General features: G+C 51.8%; 1 protein-coding gene across 3 annotated transcripts in view; it reads right to left on the reverse strand.

The window, feature by feature from the left end:
• LDLRAD3 (low density lipoprotein receptor class A domain containing 3) overlaps positions 1-27,043 on the reverse strand; it is a 263,215-nt gene that overhangs the window by 150,750 nt on the left and 85,422 nt on the right. For all 3 annotated transcript variants that reach the window (XM_051852337.2, XM_051852329.2, XM_051852333.2), the window contains exon 2: positions 26,466-26,612. In XM_051852337.2, the coding sequence (XP_051708297.2) occupies positions 26,466-26,553 (88 nt within the window). In that variant the 5' untranslated portion in view covers positions 26,554-26,612. The remainder of the gene's footprint in view (positions 1-26,465; positions 26,613-27,043) is intronic.

The raw sequence follows: 27,043 nt of genomic DNA on the forward strand, positions 1-27,043 counted from the left end.
GGGATTAAGAACAGATGTGAGAACAGAGACACATACAGGACAGGGAGCTGCTACCTAACAACAGCATTGGTGCCTGTATCTACCCAGCTCCACAGGCTCTGTGAGAGGCCACATCCAAGGGGCAGCTCCCAGAAAGTGGCAGCAGGGGCCAGGGTGAGAATCAAAGATCGCTTTCACATGCAAATAGCCGTGGATAAAGAAGACTCCACTCCAGACCCTTTTCCAACTCACTGGACTTCGCCAAGAGAGAGTTTTACCTTTCAGAGCTGCCTGCCCCTCTGGCTTCTGGCAAACACTGAGGTTCTTCTTCTTAAAACACCTGCATTTCTGTGCACAGTCTTTGCCTTCAGACATAGGAGGAGGAAGCTCATTTCCGATGAGCTCTCTAGAGGTGTCTCTGAGAGGTTTACCTGGCTCTACCCAAATGATTCACATAAACTGTGGTGTCCTGGGAGCTCAGATTTCATCTCCTTCTCTGCTACTACGAGATCTGCAACCAATGAGAGAAGGGCCTATGATGTGAGCACTAAGCCACTGCAATACCCACAGGAAGAGGGACTTCCATCCACAGACATGAGGGGTCTCAACGAGGCACCGCACTGATGTACAGGCTCTGCAGGAGAACATCCTCTGTCTGCCGTAATGTCCGTCCCTTGAAAACCAATTCAGGAAAACAGCACTTTAGCCCACCACAAATCTTGCTCCAGGAAAGGTTTTTACCAGACGTCCAGAAGTATCTACGTTGCCTTCGACACCAGTCACGGGAATCAGATAATCCCATGGCTGTCATCTCTTGGTAGCTGTAGCTACCTATAGATAAAACACTGACTCTCTGCCAGTAACTTCTCCTGTAAGAACAGCGACCCTCAGTCCTGGCTCTGTCCTAGAACACACAAGCAGGCTTTAAAACACAAAACAATTCAACATCAAGGGGCTATACACATGTGAGACAAAATGGTAGTTTTAGTACCAATGGTTAACCCAACAGGAAAATTTAATTAACTACACCTAAAAGTGGAGCCCCAAAAATACAGGAAGCAAAAACTGACAGAATTAAAGGGAGAATTAGATAACTAAGTAATAGTAAGAGACTTTAATACCCCACTTTCAGTAATGTATAGAGTGACTATGCTGAAAATCAACAAGGAAACAGAGGCATGAAAGACACCATAAACAAACTAGACTTAACAGATGTTTCTAGAGCACTCCACCCAACAAGAGAGTGTGTTCTTCTCAAGTATACACGAACCACTCTCCAGAACAGACCAGAAATGAAATCATATAATGTATGTCCTACAACCCCAAGGGCATAAAATTAGAAGTCAACAACAGAAGGAAATTTATGCAATTCACAAATCTATGAAGATTAAATCACTCCTAAATAACCAATGGGTCAGGGAGAGATCACAAACAAAATTCAAAAATAATCTGAGATGAATGAAAACAAATATCAAACACCCACTTACGGATTACAGCTAAAGCAGGGTTGAGAGGGAAATCTGTAGCTGTACCTATATTATGAAAGAATAAAGATCTTAAACTCATCAAAAATTACTAGAACAAATTCAGCAAGGCTGCAGAACACAAGATGAATATATTAAAATCAACTGCATTTCTATATAACAGCAATCTATGATCTTAAAATGAAATTAAATAACTTCATTTACTTGTAAGTGTCAAAAAGAATAGAAAACTAAAAAACAGCATTGAAAGAAATTAAAGAAAGTTAAAATAAATGGAAAGACATCCCATGTTCATGGACTGGAACTCTTACTATTGGTAAGATGGCAAAATTCCCAAATTAAGATCCCAGTTGATTTCTTTGCAGGTCTTAAATTTATATAGAAGTGCAAAGAACTTGGAACAGCCAAACCCACAGTGGAAAAGAAGAACACTTCTAGACATGAAAATGTCTAGAAAGCTACAGCAATCTAGACCTTGTGGCATTGGTACACATAGATCAACAGAATAAAACGGAGAGCCTAGAGATAAACTTTCACTCTTACAAGCCTGACAAGAAGACTCATCGGGGGAAGGGACAGTCAACAAATGACTAGGATAGTTGTAAATTCACCTGCCACAGCCCTGCATCCAGATAATGGACTACTGCTAAGAGAAAGGAATGAAGTCCCATTTTACAGTCCAACACGGATGAACTTTGGGAACATTAACCCAAACAAAAGAAGCTAGACACCAAAGACCACAAGTTTAGATTCCATTTGTATGAAATGTCCAGAACAGGCCAATCTGCAGAGATGAAAGTGGATAAGTGGGTCCCACAGACCGGGAGAGGGAGGAATGGGGAGTGGCTGCTAATGGGTATAGGGTTTCTTCTGGGGTGATGAAAATGTTCTAAAATTAGATCATGGCAACAACTGTGCTCTCGCTTAAAATAACCAAATAAAGAAGCAAACTTCCTGGGAACTCTTGAGTTCTAAGAGGACTGGTGATATCAGAAATGAATGAACCACTCTTTTCCAGGATGGCATGAAATTAGTCAAATTCCTCCCTCGTTCTGCTGGTTTGCTCCCCAGGCAACATCGGGCTATCTGGGGGCAAAGCTGAGCAGATGTCCTATTTGCATCTAAAGGGGAAACCAGGAATGCCACTAAACATCTTATAGCACACCAGACATGCCCCTAAAACTAGGACTTATCTGGCCGCCAAATGCCAGGCTGGGGAACTTTTCTCTAAGGGAAGATCGATATTCTTTAATTTCCTGCCTTTTTAACTTAAAGAAGTAACTTATATTAATGGTTAAGAATAAAATACGAGGAATCAGTCAGACCTGGATTCAAATCCTGGATCCACTCCTTGCCAAAACCATGACCTTGGGTAGGCTAGCAAACTGCCCTGGACTTTACTTCCTCATCTCTAAAACGGGATGATGAAACTGACCTCACAAAGTGTTATGAAGATTAAATGACAAGATTCCCAGAACCAGTAAGGGCTAAGAGCTTTTTCTTTATTTTTTTAATCTCTTGAAGTGGCTTAGTACCAGGAAATGGTTGATTAGGTCATCACAAAATAGGACTATGTTATCCAGTAACAATTATTTATGTAAACTGAGACAAGTTGAGCTGATAGAGAAATCGAGACATAACAGTTGACATTCCTCACTGCTGTGCTATAATCAACTTAAGGAAGGCCAGCTCCTTACTCCATCATCATAGTAATACAAAGGTCCCATGGCCCGGCTCGTTTTCTTTCTGGCAAACATTTTCTGTGGATCGGACTGGGTTTTGTATGCAAACCCCTTGCACGGTGTCAGAATCTCTGCTACTGACTAGACCCACTGTCTTTCTGCTACTCAAAAACCAATTCATTGTAGTGGAAATTACCATCAAAAACAAGGCAAGATGACAGCCTGTCATTTGCTGTGGGCCCTTGTAATGGAGCCTGTCAGTTAGAATTGTATAGAAGCGGTATAAACCATGTTTAAAACCACCTTCCACGTGGGCGTTTCGCCTAGCATTTAAGACTCCGGTTAAAGCGTCCACACCTATCACAGAGCCTGGGTTCCGTACTCAGTGTGGGCTCCTGACTCCAGCTTCCTGTTAATGCAAACCCTGGGGAGCAGCAGTGACCGCTCACGTAGTGGGGTTCCTGCCTGCTCACGTGTGAGACCCAGCTCCCAGGTTCACTGGATCTCCCACTCTCTCTTTCTACCTCTCACATAAAAAAATTTGTTTTAATTTCCTTAACACACTAACACTTTTAAGCTTATTGTGCAGCATGGGTTTCTGTGGACTTTTTTACCCCCTTTCACACCATCAAAACACGGGGGTGGGACGGATCACTGGCACTGTGCAAGGGACACTGAGGGCTGGAGAGATCAGGTAATCTGCCCGGGGAAACTCTTCACATCGACAATTTTTTGTTATCAACTCATAATTTATGTATAAAGTATTTGAATTGGTTTAGTAAAAGACATCAGTTAAAAATCAGGAAAATGGGGTGCTATGGGGAAAGGCAGAAGAAGGTAACAGGCATTCCATAAAGTAAGATATGGCATCAGGGCCAAAACAACACAAGAAGCCATCAGCGGGCAGGGCAGGGCGACGTGCGGGGTCATCAGAAACACATCTGATGGGACAGAAGACTTTTTGGTATCGCTGCCCTGTAACACCATGACACAAGCAAGTAAATAGAAATGTGAGTGCTGCCCTTCCATGCATGCTCTCAGAGAGGACACTGTGAACCATCATTCACGCTCCCCGCTCACTTCCTCAGCAGCGTGGTGGAGTCAGATGGCTGAAGTGCAAACCTCAGCCCTGCCACTTTCTGGCTACATCATCTTCAACACGTTACACAACTTCTGGTGCCTCAGCTTTCTCATCTGTAAAATGAAGATGATGATGATGGTGATGATGGTAGTGGTGGTGGTGGTACCCTGCTGACAAAGCTATTGTGGAGGCTGCATGTAAATAAAGCCCTGGGAGCAGATCTTAGACTCCACTATGCACATGTAAGCTGTTACCACTCTTACCTATCTTACCTATCACTGTTTACTGAAAACTGACTACATGCTAGGCATTGTGCAATGTACGGATAGAGCCTTATGCAAAGGTTTGAGAAGAGTAAGAAAAGAGAGTAAGAAAAACCAATGAGACAAAGTGAAGCTAAGTGCTATGCTGTGATTTAAGGAAACGTGACTGTCACTGGCAATGTGGCTAGCCTGCAAAATGAGGAGAGCTGGAGAGGCAGAGGCAGTTAGAGTGAGATCTACAAGACAAGAAGCAACAGGCCAAGCAAGGGTGAGAGAGGACAGCAGCCTAGGCAGAATGAACAGGAACATACCAGGAGCCTGAAAAGAACTTGGACAGGAAGAAGGCAGGAAGATGGCCATGGCAGGATGGTGTCAGGATTAGTCAGGGAGATGCACAGCAGCCAAGGAGGCTGAGGAGTTCAGGTCTGGGATCCCAACCCTGGCACTTCTGACAGGTGGGGCCGGATAGTTCTTTGTGGAGGGCACTGTCCCATGCATGGGAAGAGTTTCACGTCATCTCCAGCCACCAAAAGTATCTCCAGATACCCTGGGGGTTGCTCAACTGGTGAGACTGCTACATTAGAAGCAGAGGTGAGTGGGCTTGCTAATGGGTCAGAGTAGGGAGAGGAGCCAGTTAGTAAAACAGAGGACTTGGGATGATCTCTACGTGCTTGTATGTGACAAGGTAAGATCATCTCACACATTCAGGGAGTCTGCCTTCTATGCCAGTGGGTCAGCTTTTGAATCTCAGTGTCATTTAATCCCTCATTCAAAGTTCAGCCACACCTAATGTGAGGGATACAAGCTCAGTTTCACAAGTGCCCAGTCTGACAAGGACATTGACATACAGGCAAGTCAGTACAGGACACACACTTCAGAGTGAGTAGAAGCATAAAGAAGGGCTCCACGAGGCACTGAAGCAGAGCCAGAGACACAGAATGAAACGGCACGTGCAAAGGCCCTGTGGTATATAGGACAGGGCAGGAGGGTGGAGTCCAGAATGAAAGGAGCTGTAGCTGACGAGACAGGTGGGACCAGCCAGGAGAGCTCGTAAGACGTGATTTCATGGGTGATCTGGAAGCTACCATTAGAATTCCTATTCCTTTTTATTAACAACTGGAGAAAAAAAATCAAAGCTGACATCTGCTGTGTGCTCAGAGTATGTCAACATCGGCGCTGGAACCCCCTGCAGATGAAATACCTCCCCCTCCTCCAGACAGGAAAACACAGCCTGCAGGCATCCAGCGACTTGCAGGGGCAGGGCCAGGATGGGACCCAGGCCGGCTGACTCTCCAGACCACAAGGGTTTCACAGCCGCTGTGCGAAGCAAGCCAACGGGGACACCAGAGATGCGTGGCTTAGGAAGCTCATTCAGGAAGTACGAACACTTGGGCTTCGTCCGTTCCCGGGAGTGGAAGAGAAGGAATTAGATGGAAGGGCAGGGGTCATAACCCAGGGAAGATCAAGATGGTAGGAGGGAGCCAGGAGCTGGGGATGGGGTGGGGGTAGGGAGTCCTGGGGGTCAAGGCGAGAACAGGAGGGTGTGGTCAGCAGTGCCCAGGCTGCTCAGTGTAGTGAGAGATCTGAACACCTGCTGGCTCTGACAATTAAGGAGTTTCCTGGTGATCTTCCCCAAGGGCCAGGACTCACATCTCAGCTATGAACAGAAAGGACAAGACTCAGAAGGGCTCTGGTTTGAGGGAGAGCGTGGGGCCAGGGAGAGACTATGCATAAAGAGGTGAGCAATGACAGGAAGAATTCTGCAAACCTGAGTGGGGTCAGTCAGACCTGGGGAAACAGGGCACTGTGGGCTCCTGGTCCCCTTCCCAGCCCCACACCCACAACCCAACCTTTCCACCGGGGACTCACAGTCACAGGCATCATGGAGCAGAGCAGTGTTTCTCACACGGTGGCCTGGACCACCTGCGGTAGCCTCCTGGGTCCCGTCCCAGGCACGTTCTGGGAAGCTGCTGACTGTAGACCAGCCAGCTCAGACCCCGGGAAACCACACACTCAGGACCCTCCCGGCTCAAAGTGCAGTCCCCAGAGCAGCATCAGGGACAATCACCTGGGGCCCTGCTAGCAATTCAGCCATCAGCCTCGCCCTGCACCTGCTGCATCACGTCACAGCCTTCATTTTACTGGGACCCCCCCCCTGTCTTGTAAATGCACACAATATTGAGAAGCAGTGGTCTGCAACGTGGGGAGGGTCTCGGCAGAGAGAGGCACTGGGCACCCAGTAGCGCCCGAGATCTCCCTGCTGCCTTCCACAGGACATAGCCAACAGGGTCTTGAAACTCCCACTATGACTCTGAGGTCCCATGCTCCTGCTGCCTGCTCTGGGATTAACGAGCAAAGTCAGCCATGTCTACAGACAAAGTGTAGAGGTGGGAGGGGGTTGTCCCTGAAGTGAGTGAACCCTGAAAACCTCTGCGTGAACCTGTGCCCAGAGCTGCCATGGCACGGATGTGCCTGCAGGGGGCAGCAAAGCAGAGTGGTTCAGCACTCAGCCTGCGTCTGAAGGTGGGGTTTGGAAACCTTGGTTGTACAGTCCAAAGAGCCTCAGCTGTTTACTGAAATTCTCTGAGCCTCAACTCTGCAGCTGTGTGAGGGGGTACGAGTAGGGCTTACTCTGTAGGGTGGTGTGAGGATGCAATGCAATTGTCCAAAGAGCATGAGGCACGGCACCTAGCACAGAGTCTCTCCATGTGTCCAGGCAGGCAGCCTGGCCCAGAACCCCTCATACACGTGCACGCAGGGTCTCCACCCTTCTGCATAGCCCTAAACTGCCCTGAGCCCACCTCTCCAAGTGCGGCTTGTGTGGCAGGACACCATCCTATATTTTCACAAGGAAGAGGACACTGTATTCACTCAAAATGACAGCTGTCTGTAGCTGTCTGGATGCCTGGCAGTGCCCGAGCCAGTGTGCAGATGATAAAACCAAGACCTAGAAGAGCGAGTTCTCTGCACCAAACCAGGACAAGCAGCAGCAAATGTCTGTATTCGCTTTGGTTTCTGCCCTGCGCCACGGCTGCCCAGGGAACGGCTGGGCTGAGTGCGGAGGGCTGGCTCCCCCAGGCCTGTTGTGTTACCTGCCACGCCCCCAGGCCCTGCTAAGCACAGTGAATCCCCTACAAGCTGGGAATTAAAAGGAGAAAGCACTGAAGGTGCCAGGTGTGCCCCCTCATCCACCCCTGAACACGAAAGACCCTACCCCTCATAAGTCTCTCCCTCTGGCCCTTAAATCCAAGCACAATATCGGGACACAGTGAGCAGTGCTGAGGATGGCAGAGGCAGAGACAGACAGACTGTCCCAGCCATCACACCTGCGAGGACTCACAGGAAAAGGAGAGAAGCTTCACCTTCCGAAGAAAGATTCATCAGTAGGGTGGCGGTGGGGTCAGGGAGGCTATGAGGAAAGGCAGGTAAAGCCCATTAATCAGGTGGCCCCTTTAAGTCCAGAGAGAAAGTGGGGGGGGGGGGAGATGGAGTCAGGGGGGCCGGCACCGTGGCTCACGAGGTTAATCCTCCACCTGTGGTGCCAGCATCCCATATGGGTGCCGGGTTCTAGTCCCGGTTGCCCCTCTTCCAGTCCAGTTCTCTGCTGTGGCCCGGAAAGGCAGTGGAGGATGGCCCAAGTGCTTGGGCCCCTATACCTGCATGGGAGAGCAGGAGGAAGCACCTGGCTCCTGGCTTCAGATCAGCGCAGCGCTGGCTGTAGCGGCCATTTGGGGGGTGAACCAAAGGAAGGAAGACCTTTCTCTCTGTCTCCCTTTCTCACTGTCTGTATCTCTACCTGTGAAATAAATAAAGAGATGGAGTGAGGAGTGTGTGTTTCAGGTGGGACGAACCCTATTCTTGTTCAGCAGTTCCCCTGGCTCCTTGGTAAGAACAAAGCAGCTGAGAGCAAGCAACAGTAGAAGAGAGGGGACAAGAATGGATACAAGCACCAATGCGCCCCCTCGTCCTGGGCCATGGCCATGGTTCATGTGTGGAGTCATTCAGCCAGTGCCTGCTGAGCATCTATCTGCCTTGTGCCAGGAGCCGCCCTGGCTTGCCGTGGGAAGTCGGTGAATAGGATGCACGCAGTCTCTTCCCTGGATGCCTGGAGCGACCAGTCTCCCTTGAGAGATGGTACCAGGAGCCCTTCGCTGCACAAGGCAGGTGAAAAAGGTCCATGGAAAAGGTAATGAAAAGACAATGTGAGTTTCCCATGATCTGCTTGAAGTCCCCTCTTATACACCTCTTTACGCGTCAAAGATAGACAAGGACAGTGCTAGGGGAGCAGGGACAAGGGACATCCACCTAGCCTGGGAGGAAGGGAGAGAAGGCTTGCAGTAGGGGAGGCGGTTGCAGAATGGGAGGCCCCTGTCTTTATCCTTTGACCCACGGATCTAACCACTGAGTCATCCATTCACTCACCCACTCACACACCCACGCATCCATCCACCCACTCTCCCATCCTTCCATTCATCCCCCCACGCACCCACTCATGCATTCATCCCCCCACCTTCCCATCCATTCATCCCCATCACCCCCTCCATGCCCCTGCCCACCCACCCGTCATCCCCTCATCCATCCATCTTCCTTCTTTGTTGAAGCACTGGCTGTCACAGGTGTGTTCCGGTTCTGTCCTTCCTCAGCAGAGACGTCAAAGCCCGAGGTGATGTCAATCCTGTAAATAACCAGTGACCTTTGGGAAGCTGCCAGCGGGCTCATTTCTGCTTAGAAGGAGAGGAAAGTTCAGAAGTGCGGGAGCTCCGTGAGGGGTCGGGACAGGAAAGCGCCTGCTCCGCGGCCTGTGAGAGCTGACTCGGGGAGCCGCGGTGCTGTTTCCTAACTGCTTGTTGTGTTTGGATTTCTCGCCCGAGCTCTGCAGTCACACACACACAGGCTCCGTAGCAGGCTGCTCCCATGTAATTATCCTCAAGGCCAGCCTGACATCAAAGGCTGCCAGAACGAAAGACTGGCAGGAGAAAACGCCCGGCAGAATTAACAAATTACGTGACGACACAAATCTGCCTTTGTACTCCCCACCGGCTGCAAGAGAAAACAAAAATATTTTTGAGATGCAGAAAGCGAGTAGAGAGAAGGGGAGGCCCCGGCATGAGACCCGGAGCGTCTGTTAAACAGAGCGCCCAGGCAAAGCTTGTGTTCGGTGTCTGTAGCATTTGCATTGTTGTTCACGCTCGCCAAAGTTTGCTGCGTAGCAGGGCATGCTTACGCGGTCCTTGGCGCGTGTTCTCTTGGGAAATCTGCCCCATGGGGCCATGGGAAGTGTGTGAATGGAGCAGCTCCACAGGAACTCTGTCCCTGTCACCCTGTTTGCGGGTGCCAGATTCCTGACAAAGAGGGAGCCACGGTTTTCCAGAGGTGCTCACACCACGTTGCCAGGTACGATCTGGTTACTTTTCTTTTCTTTTCTTTTTTTGACAGGCAGAGTGGAGACAGTGAGAGAGAGAGAGACAGAGAGAAAGGCCTTCCTTTGCCGTTGGTTCACCCTCCAATGGCCACTGCGGCCAGCGTGCTGCGGCCAGCGCACCGCGCTGATCCGAAGCCAGGAGCCAGGTGCTTCTGCCCAAGTACTTGGGCCATCCTCCACTGCACTCCCGGGCCACAGCAGAGAGCTGGCCTGGAAAAGGGGCAACCGGGACAGAATCCGGCGCCCCGACCGGGACTAGAACCCGGTGTGCCGGCGCTGCTAGGCGGAGGATTAGCCTGTTGAGCCATGATCTGGTTTCCTAATGGTGCATGAGCCATCAGCAAGGTCAACGGCACTGAAGCAAGAGTTCAATGGCATGGCTCAGACACCATCGCCATCAAGAACCGGTCTATCTGAGTAGCCCGAGGCTCACGGGGGAGAATGCCAGGGAGAGGGCCACCAGCCCCTGATACGCAGGGCAGTGGTGCTGCGGCCCTGCACGGATCCAGCATCCTTGTTGTTATTCCTCACGCAAGTGGAGAGAGCTCCAGGCCACCCAGCCAGCCATCACTGAAGCCGGGACTTCAAATCAGCCCGAGCCCGGGCGTGTCTAATAACGAACTCACCAGCACCTAAGGTGCCCCATCGCTCCCTTTAAAGAGTTGCGTAAAGTAGATCTGGGCTCTTTACAAGAAATAAATTTCTCAGTACACTCATGCTGCGATAGTGGGAAGTCAGCTCTGTTCTGGAAAAGCACGATTATGGTGATCTCTTTGGCCTCTCAGATACCAAGAAGGCACTGGGGGGCGGGGGGCCAAGCCACCATTGCAGACGCCAACATCCCACATAGGAGGGCCCGGATTTGAGTCCCAGCAATGCTTCCAACCCACCTTCCTGCTAACGAGCCCTGGAGCTATAGAGGATGGCCCAAGGACTTGGGTCCCTGCCATTCACATACAGACCCAGACTGAGTTCCTAGTTCCTGCCTTCAGCCTGCTGTAGCCCTGGCTCCTACGGGTGCTTGGAGCATGAACCAGCAGATGGAAGATCAATCTCTCTCTTTCTCTCGCTCTGTCTCTCATCCCATCCTCCAATCTTGTCACTCTGCCTTTCAAATAAATTGCTTAAAGAAATTAAGTAAAGAAAAGGGGGGAATGCCTAGGAAACAAGTGAAAACCAACCTTTCTGTCTGAACACCACAGAACAGTCTGTGAAAATAAAACTGTATGCAAAGCTCAGCAGATTAAAACAAAACAAAACAAAAGACTGGTAGCTGCTTTGCTTTCAGCAGGAAAGGAGGCGACCCCCCCCCCCCACCACCACCAAGCTCCCCTTTCTCCCTCTGAGCAGGGTCCTTGGCATCCAACCGGCACAACATGAAAAACACTGCTAGCAGCCCTGGCCCTCACTGTGCAGATGAAAAGCCAGGCCACACGGCAGAGGGTTGGATCCTCAGAGCCCCAGCTGGTTCCCACCACAGACATCCTAGGCCCTGCACACACTAGTGCTGTGCTCCGGCAGTCTTTCTCTTTACACTTTAATTTGTTTTTTAATTGCCCAAGGACTGGCAATTGCATGTTCTTAAAAATGATCATGTTATCATAATGGCCAGTTCTTCTCCAGAGCAAAGCAAAGGTCCAGCATTGTCCTCAATACTGAACAGGCATTAATACATTTAACCTCTGTGAGGTTGACCCTGGTTTTCATTATTTCCCCATTTCACAGATGAAGAAACTGAGGCACACAGGGCTTAAATAACAGAATCAGAATGCACTGGGACCAGAACAAACCCAGGCCAGCCTGTGTCAGGACTGCATACACTCAGGCACCCCACACACCACCTCCTGTGCAAAATAATAAGTTAGGAAGAAAAACTACCCATTATCCCACCTCCCAGGGAGACCCACTGTTAACAGGGATATAATCTTGTCCGCAATACTTGTTGAGATTTCCAAAGGCTAGACACCTCTTGCTGAGAACTTCATTTCTGGCTCGGATAAAGCCATTTTCTCTCATGGGCACTGCAATGAGTACACACAGGATCCGTGCGATTTCTCTAGGAGATAGTGCACACAGCTAGCCGGGAAAGCACAACACAGCACTGGCCCGAATCTCAGGGCCGCCAGGCTACTTATAAGGCGTGCTCTGTTCAGAACTGTGTGCCCGAGGCCAGCACAACAGCTGGGACGCCTCACAGCAGTCCCAGAGGCGGAAGGATGCAGAGCAAGCCAGACGCCGTGTGAGCAGCTACCGTCACCTCCGTGGTTCAACGGGATGCGTCCTGTTGGTGCATGGGGCGACTGTTGGGCAGCAGCAGGCATGCACTGAAGCCTGTCCTGCGAATCTGAAGCTTGCACCCGCCGTGAGGACAAGAACCACAACTGCCACTCGCGGAATGTCTGCGGTGTGACAGGCACTGCACTAGGAGCATGACATTAGAGTGTCCTTAGATCTTCACAAGCCCACGACACCTGAACTGCTCCTATGCACCCCCGAAAAGCTCTCCTCTTCCTCCTCGTGCAGGAGCTTAAGTGCACCCGCATGCACCGCGCTCTGCTTCACCCTCTGCGCTGCAAGGCAGCCTTTGCTCTCCATGCAAGTTCTGCACCCCGCCTGGGACTGAAGACGTCTGTCTCCCAGAAAGTCATTTGCTGAAACCCAACGGCAAGACATAAGGTGCTGGAGCCTCTGGACAGCGATTAGCTCTGCAGCGTGGAGCCCTCCTGAAGGGCTGATTAGTGCCCTAGAAGGGGACAGAGAGTCCCCTGCCCTCTTTCTGAGGATTTGACAAGGAGTCGGCAATCAGCAGGCTGCAAGAGGGTTTGAACCTGCCCCCAATTGCACTGGCCACCTGAACTCAGACTTCTGGGCCTCCAGGACCAGGACAAATACACATCTGGAGTGGGCACAATAGTGCAGAGGGTTAGGCTGCCCCCTGCCACTTCTGTGTCCCTTGTGGGAGTGCCAGGCTCAAGTCCTGACTCCTTTGCTTGGATCCACTGTCCTTCTAATGTGCACCCTGGGAGGCACCAGGTGATGGCTCAAGTGCTTTGGCCCCTGCCACCCACATGGAAGACCTGGATGGAGTTCGGGACTCTTGGCTTGGGCCTGGCCCAGCCATTGCTGTGGTGGGCAAGTGGGGAGTGAACCGACAGATGGAAGATATCTCAGTCTCTGTCTTCAAGTATATGAAAATTAATTTTTAAAATAAAATTTTTAAAGCAAGACAATGCTCTTGGTTGGGCCCCCCAAGTAGTCTGTGGCACGCTGTTCCAGCAGCCCAACTGGACACAGGCACGCCCCTCACCAGGTCAGATGTCCTGGCCTTCCGGTTTCAGCCTGCATGCACTTGGCTACCCTTGGATACCATTCAGCGTCCTTCCCCCAGGACCCTGAAGTGCCCAGCAGGACCCCTTGGCAGCACGGGGCAGCCCTGCCGGTGATGGGCTTGTCTTCTTAGCTGCCCTAGGCCTCCTCTAAGTAAGGGATGTCCCGGCTCACCACTGTCCTCCAGGGGTCATCCAGGGTCCAGCACACAGGCTGCGCTCTGAAAGTATGTGTTAAGTGAATTAATGAACGCGTGGACAAGGCTCACGGTGGCTACGGTGACCGAGAAAACAGCTCACCCAGGTTTTCTCAGGCAGGGACCACTCCAGTTACTGTCCCTCTCCACCCACTGCCTCTTTGGGCCAAAGCCACTTCTCCCGTGGGCTCAGCCAATGACAGGCCCACACCTGCAAGACCCAGGCCTCCTCCAAAGGGCACCTGTGGCTCCAGGACTCCCACGGGCTCAACCTCACCGTTCTCAGACCTGCAGTGCAGTCCAAGGTCCTTCCTGGCCTTCTCCTCCTTCCTCTCTCTCCCCTTCCATCAACACCACTGTCGGAGGCTCTCCCTGTCTTCCCCTTCTCCCACCCAGGTCAACTCCTCAACGTCCAGTGGTGTCTTGGCAGAGCCTCTGTCCTGCCTGCTGCTCACACGCCACCCGCAAAATCAGGGCAGCCCAACAGGTTCGTCTCCATGTCAGCACCCCGGATTCTATGGGCTGACTGTCTACATCCCCAAAAATCACAGAATAAAATCCCAAGAGTAAAATCCCAAGATGCAAGGGGTATTAGGAGATGAGGCCTTTCTGAGTTTATTCAGCTGTGGGGTGGAGCCATCAGGACAGAATGCATGAGTGACCTCACCCCTTCCCTCAACCAGGAGGTGCAGCTGTCCAGGAACCAGGAATAGGGCCTCAGCAGCCAACTGAGCCCATCAGCCCCTTGACCCTGGACGTCCCAGGCTCCAGGACTGTGAGAAATCCACGTTTCTCTGACACCCAGAGACGGATTCTTCTCTAGCAGCCTGGCTGGGCTAAGAGCCCGGCGTGCTCAGGAGAGTGAAAGAAGAGACAGAGAAAGCGAGGTGCTTCACCTCTACGTTCCTCTCCTGAGAAACCACAGGCGGGCCCTGAGTGACAGCAGGGATGCAGATGGGGAAGGGGATGGAGGCAGCAGCCGCGCACCCTTGTCGCTCGGCAGCACGTCTTAGCCGGGGGCCTCCACTGCAGGGAACCAGGAGCAAGCTTGGTTTGGACTCTAACGTCAGAGACCCAGCACAGTCCACATCGGGACCACTGGCTGCCCAGCCAGCTGCCGTCCTGCTACCCGGGCACTGACAGTGGTGTCCCTGTGCAGGCCGTGCAGGGGGCTCCCCAGGACAAGATTGAAGGACACGCAGCAGGGTAACGGTGACAGCCTTATACAGGCTTTGGACTCAGGCAGAGCTGTGAGCAGGATCCTGCGACAGGGGCACCTCTCCCTGGCCAAGGGCACAAACCTGGAACCCTCCTCACCAGGGTCACCCATTCTGCCAACAGGCCCAGTCCATCCCCAACGCTCCCACACTCAGGACAATTCCAGACAATTCTATCCCTCCTTCCTGGACAGAAACAAAAATCTCAGTTCGGTTCTCTGCCCTTGCTGGGCAGGGGGTCAGCACGCGTCTCAGGCTGTATTGGCAGAATCCAACAGAACAGGGGAAGCAGACAAACCTTCCACCTGCCAAGACACAGTGGGAGCCAAGATGCACCTTGACCCTCCATAGTCAAACCCATGGAGAACCCGAGACGCTGCTGGCTGCCTCCCCACCTTCGACCTCCACAACCAAAAGGCACGGATGCTAGAAACAACCAACCAAGGCTCATGCAAAGGACGCCCTTTGGAGGGAACAGAGACTATGTCAATTTGGTGCTCACTGAAGCAACTGCTTTTGCAATCACAATGGCCTAATGCTTTAAGGGACTTGCCTGCAGGGATCCTAACAAGGGACCTGGTATTAACCACGCCAAAAGCCAGCAGTTCCTGAAATACTTTCTAAGGAGGAGTCTGCAGTTACCTTGTGACCCCAAAGATTCTCTACCTTGTCCTTCCGCTCTGAACCCTCAGCTAACTAGGCGTGTGACTTGCCGACGACTCTCCCTCTCACGTCCTAGAACTAGAGGAAAGCACCACAACTTCTTTTTAAAATTATTTTCCCTTCTATCTCTGAAGTTTTTCTAGAAAGCCATCAGACAACTGCAACCTAGCTGTGTCGCGGATGAAAATGCAAGTCTGCATTTAAAAAAACCTGAAAATTAAAAGTGCATAGTCACAGCCTAAGTTGGATCAGCAAAATCTGTCTGGATATGCCAAGAAAACAAAATCTTTTTAATGTCCTGTGATTTTGCAGCCATTTAAATTTTATTAGCAATTACTAAGCCCGTTACCGCTGACTGTATCTTGCAGTCACAGCCAAGTCCTGGCAGTGAGAATGTGCTGGAACAACAGGCGCCCTGGCGACCAGGCCGTGCTCACCCCAGACACGCAGAACCACCAACCTCCCTCTGTCCAGCTCAGGAGTCTCCCTCGCAGGGAGGGAAAAGGCAGTGCAGAGCCCTGATGGTAACAGGGCTCTCTGCACATGGCAAGGACAGGAGGAACGGCACGAGGCTGGTATTTGTGCAAAGACTTGTATTCAAATGACGGCTCTAAAATGACTCCAAGCCACTAGGCTCTTGGCTGGTGACAGTGCTGGCGTTTAGACTGGTGGTTTCCAAGAAGGCAGTGGCAGGTCCCAAGAAGCAGCTGCTAACACCTGCGAGGGACAGGAGGAGCTCAAGTGGGCTTGAGGGGACTCCGGCAGTGGTCGTCCAAGTCTCCCTGTCATCGCCGGAACAGGACTAGAAGGGCCACAGCCGGGACATGGGCCGAGCAGCCCTCACTGAACAACGGAGCCAAACCTGAGAATAGGAGGTGTGGTGCCTTCAGAAAGGAGAGAGCTGCCCGTCTGCAGGAAGATGCGGCTCCTCCAGGTCCCTTTGCAGGCTCCAGGAAGCCTCACCAGGGAGGACGTGCCTCAACCCCTCCCCCAACCCGAGTCTGCGTCCTGGGTCTCAGGTCCAGGGGAGGTGGCACCAGGCCGCCCTTCTCACTTCCGGGGCGAGAGGGGGGTGGGGGCATGGTGGTCAGCAGGGGCTTCCTAGTCCAAGGCTGCCCCGATCCTAATCCCCAGAATGAGGTCCCTGGGGTCCACTTCCTGAAATGGCTCAAAGAAAGAGAAGCACTGACTTTGACCAGGCACTGCCCACTGGCACCTCCCGGGATTTCTGAAACCCAACAGTCCTCTCTTGGCTCACACCACCTCTCAGCAAGGTCCGAGACCCTGTGGGAGCATCATGTGGGCCATCTATTAAAAACAAACAAGCATTTTCTGAGATAGCATTTTAATTTACAAAAATTCATATTCATGTACATTAAATTCACAGTTAGCGGAGCTTACTGGCGCCACTAAATAACGAATTCAACAAATAAGAAGTGAAAAGTCCAGGGCCTCCAGCATCCCATGTGGGCACCACTTTGTGTCCCAGCTGCTCCACTGCTGATCCAGCTCCCTGTTGATGCGCCTGGGAAAGCATCAGAAGATGGTCCCAGTGCCACGTGGAAGAAGCTCCTGGCTCCTGGCCATTGCAGCCATTTGGGGAGTAAACCAGCAAATGGAAGACCTCTCTCTCTCTCTGTCTCTCCCTCCCTCTCTGCAACTCTTCCAAATACATAAATATTTTTAAAAAAGTGACAAGACCATAAGCCAGCAGGAAAATAGGTGTGAGCACAACAATCGAAGGAAAACACGTTCAACCTCACTCATATAAAAGAAGAGGCTTAAATGGTCACAAAAATCACTAAACTATAATAGCATGCAATTCCTATCAACTTGTCAGATGATTTAAAACAAAGTTTGAAGCGAGGTATTCGTCTGTATCTAGCTTACTTCATTCCATAGGACGTCCTCCGGTTCACCCATTTTGCTGCAGATGATAGGATTTCATTCTCTGTAGGGCTGAATAACAGTGCTGTGTGTGTGTGTGTGTGTGTGTGTGTGTGTATAAATATAAATATAAATATATATATATATAAAATATATTCCTTTTCTTTATCTGTTCATCTGACGATGGACACCTTGGATGATTCCACATCTTGGCTGTTATGAACGTATCTTGGTGGAGCAGGTATCTCTTTGATACCTTTGGGTATATGCCCAGCAGTGAGATCCATCTTTGATGTCTGAAGGAGCCTGAGCAACTCTAGAGACGCCCCCCCCCCCGACATACATCTAGAACGTGATGCATCACCCCCGCCCCCCACACACAGAGCGTGATGCGTCTCCAGGGCAGGGAGAAGGGGGAAAGGGTATTTTAGGAAGTGCCTGCTGGTGCGAGACACCAGTACTTCCCTGTCTGTTCTCACACCTGCTCCCATTTCACAGATGAAGAAACTGAGACTCCGAGAAGGGACCCTCCAAGCATACGCAGAGCTGGGAACTCAATAAAGAAACGGTGACTCCACGCTGCCAATGCGAGTACAGCTAATATTTACCCAGTGCTTACTACGTGCCAGCTGCTCCTTGCTAAAGTCACACAGCTCCAATAGGCTTCAATGCAGACACTGGGGCTCCAGAGCCAGGCCCTTCCCACTCGCATCCTGCCTCTTAGCCCCCCCAAGCAAAGCACCCCCGGGAAAACATACACACATGGTGCAGCTAAGTGTTTGGAAACGTTCACCACCTTCGGCTGAAGTATCAGATGCTAACAATCGGAGAAAACCATCAGACGGCGTTGAATCCAAGATGTCACTACTCGCCATGCGCGCTACTATTTTATGTACAGCTAAGAACTCACACTGCCACTTAAATGAGGATACCAAGTTCTCTTCTTGGTATCAAATGTCAGGAAGAAAAAATATCAGGAAGGAAAAATGTCAGGAAGGAAAAAAAAATGCTTTCTTAGAATTAAAGAAATCCTGGAGGTCTTAGAATGAGCAAGATGGTGAAACACACGACAGATGCATCGGGGTCCCTGTGTGTGCACACATGTTCTAATGTGAAATCTGCTTTTTCCAGAAAACGTGACAAGCCCATTTTTTAGGTGCAAGCTCCGAGTTTATAAACATGGACAACGGGTTCAAGCTTCCAGCGGCCTTGTACAGGGAAAACACACCCCAACAGCCCAAAAAAGCCAGGACCCCCAGCGGGACCCTCCCAGCTCCCAGGCCCATGAGACAGGTGTTTCATCTACTGCATCTGCCCCGCCCCCACCAGTCCTAGACTCTGAGACTTTTAGAGGCACAGGAGAAACCAGGCTGCCAATACAACCAGCATCCAGAGCTTTCCTCATGCGAGTGGCCAGACTGCGGCACCAGTGGAAGGACTTTTTTTTTTAAGTTTATTTTCTCATTGAAACCACTCTTCCCAGGCTTCCAACTACTCTTCTTCCAAGGACAAGCTTGGTCCTGTTCCACAGCACTGTGCTATCAAAGAAGGGGTATATTGGGCCACCATGAAATGCCCGTGAGTAGATACAGCAGGGCAGGGCCGGGGCAGAGTGTGAGGGCCTTGTGCTGCGGGAGCTGCCGTCCACCTGGCACCTTCCCTTCTCTGTATCTGCCAAGGACAGTGGGCAGATCGACTGCACTGCCACCTGCGGACCCCGTCTCATTAGCTACAGGGCCTTTGCAGATCTCAATTAGGCAGGCCCTGAGCCAAGGATCACATCCTTGTCAGAGGAGGGAGAGCTGGGTGTGGAAGTGTAGAGACTGAGAGAGACACACGGGGCGCCATGCAGGTGGGGGTGACACAGCCGAGAGCCGAAGGGCAAGGCCACACTGGCCAGTGGCCACCAGACGCTAAGGGACTGTGCCTCACGGCCTGCGGAGGGGGCAAGGCCAGCACCGGAAACTGTGAGCAAACACTTCTGTGGCTTGACGTCACCCCATTTATGGTATTTTGTTGTAGTGGCCCCAGGAAACTCGGACACTCAGAGCAGTTTAGAGCACCTTGTAGTTCTCTACTTAGCTTAAAGTTACCACATCTTCTAAGCCTGGAGTGGTAGCACAGCAGGCTAAGCTGCCACCACCAACACCGCCACCTGCAACACCGATTGGAGTCCTGGCTGCTCCACTTCTGATCCAGCTTCCTGCTAATCAGCCTGGGAAAGCAGCAGCAGATGGCCCAAGTGCTTGGGCCTCTGCCACCCATGTGGGGAGACCTGCATGAGTTCCAGGCTTCTGGCTTTGACCTGGTCCAGCTGCAGCCAATGGGGCCATTTGAAGAGTAAACCAGTGAGTAGAAGAGCCTTCCACCCCCATGACTTCGCTTTTCAAACACAAAATCTTTAAAAAAAAACCAAACAAATAAACAAACAAAAAAACCATCATCTTCAAAAACCTAGCAGAGGCCTTTTAGAAAAGTTGGCATGAGGTTAAGTTCACGTAGAATCAACCTGCAAGCAAGGAGTACCATGTGACAGCAGAGGCAGAGACTGTGGCGAGCAGCTGGGGGCCAAGGAACCCCAAGGATGACCGGCCGCCCCAGAGCCAGCTTCTTGGAGGCCACCACTCGGATGGGATCCGGGGCTTGTCCCACTGCCCTCTGCCTAGTTCCTTACGCTGCCAGCATGAGTAAGCTCACAGCCTTGCGACCGGCAATTAGGGCCTGAACAAGTCTGAGAGAGACAATTTGATCCCCAAGAGTCAGAGTCGTACTTGCAGACTGTTGAAGGAAAGGAGCCGGATGCCTGTGAACACCCCCGCAGGACAGCTGTCACTCACTGTGTCACGGCTTCAAAGAGCACAGCGGGGGCAGGAGGATGCCTGCGGCCCATATTGGGATACTTGGGTTTCAGTCTCGGCTCTGCTCCTGGTTCCAGCTTCCTAGTCACAGAGACTCTACGAGGCAGCAATGATAATTTAAGCAATTGGGTTCCTGCCACCCACATGGCAGACCTGGACGGAATCACCACAAATGCCCAGGCTCATGGCGCTGGAGGTCAGAGGTCAGAGGTCAAGGTGGTTCCTCCTGAGGGTTGAGAGAGTAATGCCCCCAACCGCAGCCTCTCTCCTTGGCCTGCAGATGGCAGTCATCCCTCTAGATCTCTGTACACCAAGTTCTTTGTGCCTGAGGACATCCATCCCCCGGGATCAGAACCTCCCTCAGGACCCCACGGAACTCAATTAGCCCTAGAAACCCAACCGCCAAACAGAGTCACAGCGGGAGGCACCGGGGGTTAGGACATCAACACCGGAATTTGGGGTGGAGAAACATAAGTTGACCCACAACAACAGTGCCTTCCAGGCACTGAAGGCGAGGCTCCCTGTCTGGTAGCCGCCGCCCACAAGCCATGGACAGGTGGCCTTCCCAGGCCACGGCACGCCAGCTGTCCCCAGCCCCTTCTCTGAGAGCGGACATGAGCTGTATCCATGCCCCGGAAGCTTCCTCATGTCCAGGAGCGTGCCAGGTGGAGCCGAGCACGAGACGCCTTCGTGAAACAGCTGACGTCTTTCGAAGCCCAGCCAGGATAACAACTCAGAACCCAGGTTTTACCCTCATCTCGGCCTGCCCAGCCACACCAGGTTGAAAAGAAAACCTCATGTGTGGCGCCACCTAGAGGCAGAAGGCGAGGCCGGCGCTAGCAAGGCAAGAGGATTTCTTTCCCCTGTGGCGCTCCTTACTCCAACGGTGCCCTTTCAAAGGCCCTGCCCGGTGGGTCACTGGCCTCACGCCACAGCAAGGAGAGGCCTTGCATGGGCAATGGCTGCGGGTGGTAGAAACGCACAACTCTCAAATGCTAGGTGCGGTGCACCCCATGGGAGACCAGGATAAGTACCTGGCTCCTGCCATCGGATCAGCACGATGCGCCGGCCACAGCGTGCTGGCCGCGGCGGCCATTGCAGGGTGAACCAACGGCCAAGGAAGACCTTTCTCTCTCTCTCTCTCTCTCTCACTGTCCACTCTGCCTTTCAAAATAAAAAATAAAAAAAAAGTCATCATTTGGCAAGGTCTCCCAAGTTAGTCCCCTTGCACTGCCCACCCTCCCCATACCACACGCGTGGCTCAAAGGGCCAGAGAGTCCAACAAGATCCCAGAAGCTGACTGTGTCCTGCTCAAATCCGACACAGGCCTGGAAGGAGGCCTGCTGATTCCGACTCCGGGTCACCCATGGGTTCTGGAAACCCAGATTGGCGCTCTAGAACAGCGGGTGGCCCTCACGGAAGTGCACTCCCTTTGAGGAAAATACTTCAGAGACTTTTGCAGAACTGCAAGCCATTTTTAAAAGCATCGACATGGAGACACGTCACTGGTGGTTCCAAATGTGTCAGTCCTTATAATACACAGTAAGATCCCTTCAGCAGGGTCAGGGCCAGGAGGACTCACCCCATGGAGGCTCCCTGACCGAAAAGGGTTACTTCTTTTTAAACATTTTTAATTTTCTTATTTAATTTATTCAAAAGGCATGAATCACCTGCCCTCTAATTCATTCCCCAAATGTAAACCAACACTGGGACTGGGCCAGGGTGAAGACAGCAGCCAGGAACTCAATCCAGGTCTCTCACATGGGTAGCAGGGACTTAAATACTTGAGCCATCAACTCCTGCCTCCCAGGGTGCACCTTAGCAGGAAGCTGGAACCTGGAGTGGTGCCGGGACTCAACCCAAGGCCCTCCGACAGGGGATGTGGGTATCCCAGTAGGGGACGCAGCCTCTTAACCACTGTACAAAGCACCCGCCCCACAGACTTCCTTCTGGGCCGACAGAAAGCTCTGTGTGTCCACTCTGTGGCTCAGGAGATGACAACGTTGTGGATAAGGCTTCTGTGACGATCAAAAGCATTAATATAATGGAAAGTGCCCGGGATAGACTGGCCCAGCGGAAGCTCTGACAAGCACACACCACCGCGCTTCTCACAACTACTGCCTTCCTGCTGAAGCTGCCATATTTTTCTAAAATGAATCCCTATCCCTTTTTTTTATTTTTTATTTTTTAATTTTTTGACAGGCAGAGTGGACAGTAAGAGAGAGAGAGAGACAGAGAGAAAGGTCTTCCTTTGCCGTTGGTTCACCCTCCAATGGCCACCGCGGCCGGTGTGCTGCGGCCGGCGCACTGCGCTGATCCGATGGCAGGAGCCAGGTACTTATCCTGGTCTCCCATGGGGTGCAGGGCCCAAGCACTTGGGCCATCCTCCACTGCACTCCCGGGCCACAGCAGAGAGCTGGCCTGGAAGAGGGGCAACCGGGACAGAATCTGGCGCCCTGACCGGGACTAGAACCCGGTGTGCCGGCGCCGCAAGGCCGAGGATTAGCCTAGTGAGCCACGGCGCCAGCCTAAAATGAATCCCTATCCCTTTTATGACAAAAAACAAAACAAAACAAACAAAAGTAATGGAGATAAAATAATCACTTAAGGCATTTGCACTAACCAAGAACCGGAAGACACTCAAAGTATCCCCCAAAAAGAATCTGTTCCCAAAGTTCTAAGGAGAATTTTTCAGATTCTCCAGGAGGGAAGTTTAACATCTCAAACCCAGCTGGAAATTGTCTTTGTCCATCAATCAGTATTTCATCAGGAAATACGGCTAGTAAATAGAAGTATGGGGAAACAACCTCACGAGGTAACTTTGTTAACTAAAATGAAAATATACAACTGTTTTTCTCTATTAAATTAACCAGAAAAAACACTAGGCTCAAACATGGTCTCAGTTTTCACACATTCGCCAGGGAGAGAGCAAACTGGCACAGATCAAACAAGTGCGCAGCCTGTGGGAAGTGCCGGCAAAGGCTCCTGCCCCGAGAATCGGCGGCCTCACGGTGGAGAACCTAGAATCCGGCAAAGAAGACATCTGCACAAGGGAAGGTGGCGCCTGCCCTCGACTCCTGAGCAGTGGGCGTGACTTCCAGACAGTGGAAGACAGGAAACAAGGTGAGGGCCCGGTAATCCATAATGAAGTGGTATTACACCAAGCCGATGTGCTGTTGTGTAGGCACCAAGATGACAAAGAGGAACATGAAAAATGAAACCTAAATACTGTTCAATGCTGACATGGAAAACAGATCGCAATCTAAAACTGATGGCCACTGGGGAAAAGCCTGAATGAAAACTCGCACAGTGTTATTAGCAGATAAGCCAGGACACGAGCAGTGTGGGAGTCCTTCTCCCCCGTTTCTACAACATCTGATTCACTAAGCCCCTGGACAAAGCATTCCTTCCCGTCTGGTGAGAACTCTCCCTCGGCCTTGGGCACCAGAGAGCCGCTCGCTGGCTCACAGCCCACCACGAGACCCTCTGCGGGCAGGACACACGTTCCATCGCTCTCTTTGGTAAGCGCAGTAATCTGCTCAGTGCCAAAGCATTCAGAGCGCTTGAGGCGATGGCCTCTCTGACGTGAGAACAGGAAACACCTTCGATCTCCTCCAGGTACACACCCGGGCATTCCAGAGAATCCGAGAAGGGCTCTGTGACTCATGGCGGGAGACATGGAGCCACTCCCCTCCCTTGAAGCAGGTACCATGGATTCTACACGGGCCACTCACGGGGCAAAGACGGTCAAGTTGCCCACCCTGGAGACCTCAGCCCTGCCTTCCTGGCTCAGCCTGAAACCATGGTGTGTTTTTGTCACTTAAGTATCGATGACTATCTCAGGCAATCCTAACCATTTTGACTTCAGCAGGAGTAAAACCCAACACCCAACACATTATAGCATGCATTAGTAGTCTCACTAGGCAACTGTGAACACTCAGTATCACAAGGTGGCCCAGGGGTTTGAATGTTCAGCAGAAACTGACAGTTCAATGAGACATCCCCTTGACAACAACCGTGTACCACAGCACGTGCAGACTGACCAGTAGTAACAGCTGCAAGCCACCTACTGTATACAGGCATGGCACCCTGCTGCATGCTTCCTACATGCTAACACTTCTCAACAAGGCCAAGTATCAGCAACTTAATTATGCCTATTTCAGAGAGGAGAAATTGAGACACCAGGAGATTAAACAGATTTCTTGACTCCTCCCCATGGCTGAAGCTTAGAACATTCTAGAAACTTTCAAAATCAAATCGCTCGCTAAGGGTGGAGGGCATGTTCAGATCTGGACAGAGACAGTCCTTCTCCAGGGCTCAGATGAGGAGCGAATATGTAAAAAATTTAAAATGAAAGGGGGCCAGAGCTGTGGTATAGTAGGTATGGCTGCCACCTGCAGTGCTGGCATCCCATATGGGCACTGGTTCAAGACCCGGCTGCTCCACTTCCAGTCTGGCTCTCTGCTATGGCCTGGGAAAGCAGTGGAAGATGGCACAAGTCCTTGGGCCCCTGCACTCATGTGGGAGATCTGGAAGAAGCTCCTAGCTCCTGGCTTTGGATCAGCACAGCTCCGGCCGTTGCAGCCATCTGGAAAGTAAACCAGCGGATTGAAGATCTCTTTCTCTCTCTCTCTCTCTCTCTCTCTCTCTCTCTATCTGCTTCTCCTTCTCTGTGTAACTCTGACTTTCAAATAAATAAATGTTTTTAAAAAAAAGTACATTTTGATCAAAAGACTAAATAACTGGTGGGCAAGTCTCCATCACACTTGGGGGTTAAGGGTAGGAAATGAGGAGAAAAAAACGAAGGCTGGCAGCCAAGAACCAAAGCAAGCAGCTGCCAGTACTTCTAGTACTATTCTTTCTCCGCCACATCTTCCAGTTTGGTGATGGATTCTAAAGCCACAGGGCTAGACCGACAAAGGACACAGAACTTTCCAGAAGATGTCCTGTCACACAGCTGCTAGCGACAAAGCTGGGACCAAAGGAAGGGCCTGACCTAATCCTGCATTTGTTCCCTGAACTCCTCATGAGCTGACCATGCCAGCTCTGCTAACAGCAACCCTTACTCACAGGCACTCTGCACCCCGCGAGTGGCCATGGCGCGTACTTGTCCAGTGTTTAGTAATCCTCAGAACTGGACAGAAGGCGGAGCTCTCACCGCTCTCTCACTGCCAGCTGCAACTGCAAATGTCACACATCTAGGCACTTAGGAGCCATGCAAGAAATAGGGCAAAGCTGCAAGAGACACAACACGCTTTGAAACCAAGTCTGCAGAAGCAAAAATGCATTACATAGAGTGGCCTATTCTAGAAAATTACAAGCAACAAGCCTGACAGGCCCTTCCCCAAGAATCCCCCAATGTTCCCCTCCCCGAAATTTCTGAAGAGAGCATGAGCAGGCATCGGGGACTTGGGACCCCTTTGCTGGGTGACAGGCTAGGATCAAGTGGATGGCTGGCCCAAAGGAAGCCAACCGAAGGGAGGCAGTGGCTGGCCCCAGAGGGTGGGCTCCAAACCCAGGGCTCCTTCCTGTGCATCAGTAAAGCAGTCTCCAAACTCGGCAACAGCTGTGTGCAGAGATCAAACGATTATTCTGCACTCAGCCGTTTCTTCAGCTGGCCTTCAGGGGGCCTGCAGGTTTGGGACCAGAACACACAATTGTCCTGACAAAGAGGCTTCGTGGTCAGGTGCCCAAAGCCCATCCAAGAGCCAAGAACTATTGTCCAGCCACGCGGCCCCAAGGAGTCGCCTTTCGCACACACCTGTGCCCCCACTTGCTTCCCAACTGCCAGGCCCCCCAGGAGGATGACCTCGAAGTACAGTGGCCGAGCTCACCCTGCAGAGATAGACTTTGGGAGGACAAGCATTCTACCCCCATGAGGCAGGGGTCACTGGGATCTGACCCCCGTGCCCTCTCGACTCACATCCTAGTGTCTGTTCCCAGGGCTGGTCTATCGCCAATACAAATCCCACACGTGTTTCAGGGGCACAGAACAGGCTGAGTAAGGAGGTGAGCAGGGGAGGATCACAAAGACCCCCAGAACCTGGTGGCAAAGGGCCAGGCCATGTCCCTGTGACAGCAAAAGGGGTTGGGGGATGTGAATTACGATGGATTCAGTACCCATGGGGTGCAGGACACCTGGCATGATGCTGTGCCACTGCTACCTGTCAAGAAAACACCACGATGTACTGTGGGATGGGTACAGGCATGGGCCTTGGGGTCAGCATTCCTGGGTTCCCAAGCTAGGTGTGCTTCTGGCTGGCTCCGAGATCCCACAGTGACATAACCTTGGGGAGTCTCAGGCTGCAAAGGCAACACCCTAGGCTGGGGCTGGGGGGATCCCCTGGATTCCCCAGGCTGTGGCTCCAGCGCCCCAAGGCCGTGTCCCCAAGGCCGCACTACTCACGGCACTCCTTCTCGTCGCTCTTGTCGAAGCAGTCGGGGAGCCCGTCACACTGCCAGGCACCCGGGATGCACCGCCCGTTGCTGCACATGAAGTTGCCCGGGATGTTGCACTCGTTGGTGAAGTTGTTCCCGGGGAGCAGCTGGCTCTCTGTGGAGAGGGGGGACAGGGAGGTCAGACACACAGCCAGGGCCCGAGCCCCCATCCCACCGAGAGGGCCACGCTCAGCACAGGTGAGACTGCAGGTAAGTGACCTCCCCTCACTGGGCCTCGCTTCCCTCAGTGAAATGCACAGATAATCTGCCGTACCCCACCTGCAGGGCTAATGGAGAAACAGGAGAAAGCACCTTGGTGTCTGCCTGGTACCAAAGAAGTGTTTGTGTTTTGTCCAATCTCCATCAAAAAGACTGGTTGTAAAATCAAATGTTCGGGGCTGGCGCTGTGGTATAGCAGGTAAAGCCACTGCCTGTGGTGCTGGCATCCCATATAGGCACCGGTTCCAGTCCCAGCTGCTCCAGTTCCAGTCCAGCTCCCTGCTAACATGCCTGGGAAAGCAATGGAAGATGGCCCATGTGCTTGGG

This window comes from Oryctolagus cuniculus, chromosome 1 (genome assembly GCF_964237555.1).
Source record: "Oryctolagus cuniculus chromosome 1, mOryCun1.1, whole genome shotgun sequence".
Taxonomy (NCBI): domain Eukaryota; kingdom Metazoa; phylum Chordata; class Mammalia; order Lagomorpha; family Leporidae; genus Oryctolagus; species Oryctolagus cuniculus.